Here is a 6887-nt window from a genome sequence, read left to right on the forward strand (position 1 = left end):
CAGGATATATAGAGCTGCTCTCTCATGGCCCATAATCTCCCACCTGCTTTTTTGTTTTAGTCTCTTGCGCATTCTTACCTTTGTGTTTCTTTGAATTGACTGCAAATGGTTCAGAGTGACAAGGTAAGGAGCTACCAAGCAGGCTGCCTTTCCTGTCCAGTTTTAGAAATACAGCCTTAATAGCCATCACTACCATTTCTTCATCCGGCTTTTAATTTTGTCTTTAACTCACTCCTCATGCATCCTCATGATCATTTCACCAAATCCTCTTCAGGGAGCAGTGACTCAGAAAGGCAACATCCATTATTAAGGACCTCCAGCACCTAGGGCATGCCTTTTTCTCACTGTTATCATCAGGTAGGAGGTACAGAAGCCTGAAGGCACACACTCGGCAATTCAGGAACAGCCTCTTCCCCTCTGCCATCCGATTCCTAAATGAACATTGAAGCTTTGGACACTACCTCACTTTTTAAAAAAATATACAGTATTTCTGTTTTTTGCACATTAAAAAAATCTGTTCAATATACATAATTGATTTACTTGTTTATTTATTATGTTTTATTTTATTTATTGTCATTATTTTTTTCTCTCTCTGCTAGATTATGTTTTGCATTGAACCGCTGCTGCTAAGTTAACAAATTTCATGTCACATGCCGGTGATAATAAACTTGATTCTGATTCTGAATATTCTTTCATTCATTCGTTAGGAACTTTTGCAGTTTCCCTTCCCAATGTCACTCACCTCAATCTTCAACATGGATCCACCCACTTTATAATTAGATGGTGCTTACATGAAATCCAAATAAGATATTAACAACTTTTCATATTCTATTAGGTATATGGCATCAGTGGAAAATGTTACATCATCAGCATTAGCAAATTTTAACAAAACTGTTTCAGGTCAATGACCTAAATGATCATCTCTACTTCATACTCCAGAAATACCGCTTGACCTGCCGAGCATTTCCAGAATTCTTTTTTTCTGTTCACTGCAGCTGTTCCAACAGTCTACACAAAAGTCTGCCCGTAAACAGTTATTTTTGATATGCATCTTTAAATCCTTTTTTCCACCCCTCCCCAATTCTACACGTTTAAATCTGGTACGTACCAATAAAAAAACCTTGAAGCAAATGGATCCCTGGATCAGTTATACCGTTGGACAAAGTAAACGAAGAGCTTGACATCATTTGCGACCACTGTCCATGCTCCTGAGTAATTTTGCTTCAGAGAAAGCTGTCTCATATACAAAATCGTACATCATGACTTCAATTAGATTTTGCATCGCTCAATTTTTATTGTTCTGTGCATTTCTATCAGAAGGAAACTACTCCATTTTTTAATAAATATAGATTCTTATTCTTAGACTCCCAGCTGAAGTAAGTTTTCCTTCATCTAGCCAATAAGTGTCTTGAAAACTCCAAACAAATTCAATGCTATGCAATCCTCTTTCCATGCTTTAACTCTTGGGGGAAATTTACTCATCTGATATATCCACAATATCAAGAATTGTTCATGATTCCTTATTTTTAAACAATTCTATGATGGAATGTAGGAATTCCTGGTTGGGCCAGCATACAGGATCCATCTTAAATGGGCCCACAGCCAACATTGTTCTTGGATTGTTAAAATCAATTATTGTGCTGTTTCTGGACTGAACTTTACAAGAATGACAGGTGCCCTTCCACTACAGACATTGGAGAATTGGGTGAAGCTTTTCAATAATTTATTCAGAGCTTTGTCACCAGGAAAAGATCACAAAACAAATAGAAAAAACAATTCTTAAAGACTCCTTGAAAAAAACTGCAATATCCCTAACACAAGAGGCTTGAGACTCTTATCTTATAAAGATGTATTGGCACATTGGAGAGGGCCCAGAGCAGGTTCATGAGAATGCTCCCTGGAACGAAAGGGTTAATACTTGAGGAGCATTTGATGGTTCTGGACCAGTACTTACGGGAGTTTAGAAGAATGAGGGGGATTTCACTGAAACCTATCAAATATTGAAAAGCCTAGGTAGAGTGTATGTGGAAAGTAAGTACAAAGTACACTGCAGATGCTGTGGTCAAATCAACACATACAAACAAGCTGGATGAACTCAGCAGGTCGGGTAGCATCCATTGAAATCTCTGCCCGAAACATTGACTGCTCATTTCAATGGATGCTGCCTGACCTGCTGAGTTCATCCAGCTTGTTTGTATGTGTATGTGGAAAGAATGTTTCCTGTAGTGGGTCTAGGACCAGAGGGCACAATCTCAGAAGTGAAGATGAGAATAGAGCAGCGGGTGGTGAGTCTATGGAACTCATTGCCACAGACTGCTTTGGAGGCCAAGTCATTGAGCATATTTAAAGAGGAGGTGATAAGTTTTTAATTGGTAAGGGTGTCAGAGGTTATGGGGAGAAAGCAAGAAACTGAACTTGAGAGGGATAATGAATCAGCCAGGACTGAATGGTGGAGCATACTTGATGGATCGAATGGTCTAATTCTGTTTCTATGTCTTATGGTCTAACACCTGAACAACACACACAAATTGCTGGAGGAACTCAACAAGATGCTGACTGAATTTCACAGATTCGCTACACTCTGGTTAAAGAAATTCCTCATTATCTCTGTTCTCAGGTATGCCTTTCTATTCTGAGGCTGTGCCCTCTGGTCCTAGACTCCCCTACTATAGGAAATATCCTGTCCATGTCCACTCTATCTAGGCCTTTCAATATTAGATAGGTTTCAACAAGATCCCTCCTCATTCTCAACACCAGCAAGTACAGGCCCAGAATCATCTACTGCTCATGTGTTAATCCTTTTAATTCCCACGATAATTCTCATGAACCTCCTCTGGACCCTCTCCAATGCCAGCAGTTCCTTTCTTAGATAAGGTGCTCAAAACTGTTCACCATACTCTAATCACAGTCTGACAAAACCTTATAAACTCTCAGCATTACATCCTTCCTTTAATATTCTACTTCTCTCAAAATTAATGTTAACATTTCATTTGCCTTTCTTACCACCAACTCAACACACATCAACATTTAGGGAAACCCACACCAGGACTCCCAAGTCCCTTTACCCTTCTGATTTCTGTATTTATACAGAAATACAGAAAATAGTCTACGCCTTTATTCCTTCTCCCAAAGTGCATGACCATACACTTCCCCACGCTATATTCAAACTGTCACTTCTTTGCCCATTCTCCTAATCGAAGACCTTTTACAGACTCCCTGCTTCCTCAACACTATCTGCCCTTCCACCTATCTTTGTATCATGCTCAAAATTATCCACAAAGCCATCATCCAAATCATAGACATATAACATGAAAAGAAGCTGCTCCAACATCCACCACTACAGAACACAACTAGTCACCGGTAGACAACCAGAAAAGGCCCCTTTTATTTCCACCCTTTGCCATTGCTACACAACCGCCAAAAACTTCTAATGAGCTAACCCCAGCCGACACTTCAGTAAATCATACCTCCAGGCTGTGCTCCTTCTCTATGTAGAAAACAAGAACTGAAACATGAGGAGTCAGTAGTGGAAGTTGTACAGTACTGGTGTTACAAAATAGATCAGTTGCCCTCCAACTGCTTTGAGTTAGTAAACTGGTCCATATTCAAAGACTCAGCAGCCAATCTCGATGAGAATATTACCACTGTCACAGACTTTACCTGCAAGTGTTTAGAGGATTGTGTTGTAAAGAGGTAAATCTAGAAATAATGGATGAACGAGCAGATCCACTCCCTAGGTCTAGTACTGCAACGTTCAAATCAGGTAACTGTAATCTATAACAGAAATCAAGATATAACCTTCATAAAGCTATCAAGGATGCCAAAAGACAATACCAGTGCAAAAATTAAGTTTCAGACCAGCTGCCAGCTGTGGCAGAGCTTACACAACATATGCATGTTACAAAATAGACAGCATCACTGACAACAGCACATCCCTTCCTGATAAGCTCAAATCATTCTTTGCCTGTTTTTAACAGAAGGGGGACTGATATGTCACTATCCATGTCCAATAAGCTGTAATGCACCTGAACTACCATCACAGTTACAGACATGAGATCAGTGAAAAAAAGCATCTGGCTTGGATGGTGTCCCTGGCGTGTGTCCTTAGATACTGCACAGATCAGCTAGTGGGGGGTTATTTATTGACATGTTTAACCTCTCCCTACTTCATATGCTTAAGAAGGCCACTGTCATCCATGGTGGATGCCATCTCGCTGCCCCACACTAACCTACGAAGCATCTGGACAATGAAGATGTCAGTGGTAAAATATCGTTTATTGACTACAGTTTCAACTTCATTACTATAGGAGGGAGACTGAAAATCTGGCCAAATGGTGCCACTACGAGAACTTTTCACTCAATGTCAGCAAAACCAAAGAACTGATTATCGACTAGAGGAGGAGGAAAATCCCAGAGTGGATAACTTCACTCACCCCAACAATGAACTGATTCCACAACCTGTGGACTCACTGTCAAGGACTCTACAATTCATGTTCACAATATTTATTATTTTGTTTCTTTTTCTTATTAGCACAATTTGTCTTTTGCACATTGGTTTGTCTGTCTTTGTTGTCTGTAGTTTGGCATTGATTTTAAAGGGTTTCTTGTATTTACTGTGAATACCCACAAGAAAATGAGTCTCAGGGTAGTATATGGTGACATATATGTACCTTAATTACAAATTCACTTTAAATTATAATTGCACAAATTCATCTACAAACTCCTAGACCTGCAACACAACACCACCCTTCCCAACTGCATGCTTGACTTCCTGACCAACAGTCCACAATCTGTAAGGGCAGTGAACAATACCTCCACCATGAAGATTCTCAAAACCGGTACCCCATAAAGTTGTGGGCGTCTGTGTCCTACTCCACTCCCTATTCATTCATGACTGCGAGGTCAGATTCTGCTCCATTTCCATCTGCAAGCTTGCCGATGATACCATAATAGTAGGCTGAACCTCAAATAATGACGAGTCAGAGAACATGAAGGAAATAGAGTACCTAGTGACATGATCTTATGACAACAACTTCAGGAAGGTGGTGGTGGGATACACATGCTCCTGTTTACATCAACAATGCTAAACTAATTCTTACACTTTGACAACATACCCCTGAACAGGCCATCTAGTGAAACAAAAAGTTTTGAAAATGAGTTTTAGCAGCAGATGCACTTGGCTAGAGATGATTAGTATCCACATGGATTGTGCGTCTTTCAGCTGTTCAACAAAAGAAATCTTCCTCTCAAAATAGGAAAAATATAAAAATGCCAACCCCCAAAAAACTTACTTTTGTAAAATATATTCTCATTTCAAATAACACGTCACTCGAGGTTATGCAGCACTTTCAATAAAAACAACTTAATCCAAAAGTCATTTATTTGCCCACATTGCTCAGCAACAAGAAGCGTGCATGCGCCAAGAGCAGCGCCTTGTAGGTGGAGCTTCCATTGGACAGATTCACAGCCTTTTGAACCCAACAGGTATTTACGTGAAAAGCAGTAAACAACTATGACACACCACTGACTGAGATTTAAAATATTTTAAAAAAACAAAGATACAACAGCTCCTACGCTTGGGATATTTTGCATCAGCTGCGACATTGAACTGTGGTGAACGGATTCACCATTAAACTGTACAACGGTCCTAGCTTTAACGGTGGTAGCCATATGTCGGCGAGTGTAAAGAAACCTTTACCTGCTGTAACTCGGCAAACACCGGGACAGAGCTCGCAACAGACCGACCTGCTTCAGACGCACTGACATTGAGGCGGCCATTTTCGACTCGATAACAATCGACGGCGAGCACCGAGGTTCTTGACGTCCGTCAGATACACATCCCATAAATGCGACCGCATCTCGAAATAAAGTACCCCCAGGACTTCGTGCGCTGGTCCAAATTTCCAACATCTAGTCTCTCTTGTGTCTTGAAATAAGTTTACTCCTCGCAACTGCCCCACTTTTCTGCTCCAAAGCAAATAAAATATCTTAATGTAGACTGAGCAACACACAGAAGCAGATTTTTTTTAGGAGACTTTTAGAAAGGTACATGGAGCTTAGTAAAATAGAGGGCTATAGGTAAGCCTAGTAATTTTTAAGGTAGGGACATGTTCAGCACAACTTTGTGGGCCGAAGGGCCTGTATTGTGCTGTAGGTTTTCTATGTCTCTATTTCCAGCATCTGCAGAATTATGTGTGTCTCTGTCCTAATGTGGATTTATTGTGGTGAACAAATCATTTAGCTTATTTAAGAAATATACCACTGTGGTCCATTTTAACGATGAAATGTAAAATCTTAATCTACTCATCCCTTTTTTAAAATAACGTGTTGTTTTGAAGACCTTCCAAAGCATTTTATATATATGGAAGTTTTTTTTTGTGTGTTGTCTGAATTGGACTATTAGAATGAGGGTATCCAATGTACATACAGGTAATCAACAATGAGTGACAGTCTGTACAGAGTACAGTGTGTGTAACAAGAAACAAACTGTTCAACAGGTCATCGGCCTGGAACACTAATCCATAAATTTCTAATGCAAGGGGCTGTGGTGGGGGAGGATTATCATATATTATTACTTGGTTCCTTTTTTTGTTATAACATACAATATTTCATTGAGTTAGAGCTACACAGGTTATTTGATACAATTCACCTGTGCCTTCCTGAGCTAGTTCAGTTTGACTGCATTCGGCCCGTAGCCCTCTAAGCCTTTCCAGTCCGAATATCTTTTAAGTATTGTAACTGTACCCACCTCTACCACGTTATCTGACTGCTCATTCCATTTGCCTACCAATTTCTGTGTGAAAAACTTGTCTCTTTGCTCCCATGTAAATCTTTCTCCTTCCACCTTGAAACCATTCCTCTAGATTTAGACTTCCTTATCTAGGGAA

General features: G+C 39.9%; 1 protein-coding gene across 1 annotated transcript in view; it reads right to left on the reverse strand.

Annotated features, from left to right (window-relative positions):
- Window positions 1–5925, reverse strand: part of ndufs4 (NADH:ubiquinone oxidoreductase subunit S4) — a 100801-nt gene extending 94876 nt beyond the window's left edge. The window contains exon 1 of the mRNA XM_059989430.1: window positions 5699–5925. Within this exon, the coding sequence (XP_059845413.1) occupies window positions 5699–5910 (212 nt within the window). The 5' untranslated portion in view covers window positions 5911–5925. The remainder of the gene's footprint in view (window positions 1–5698) is intronic.
- Window positions 5926–6887: the final 962 nt, after the last annotated feature.

This window comes from Hypanus sabinus, chromosome 14 (assembly GCF_030144855.1).
Source record: "Hypanus sabinus isolate sHypSab1 chromosome 14, sHypSab1.hap1, whole genome shotgun sequence".
NCBI classification, from domain to species: domain Eukaryota; kingdom Metazoa; phylum Chordata; class Chondrichthyes; order Myliobatiformes; family Dasyatidae; genus Hypanus; species Hypanus sabinus.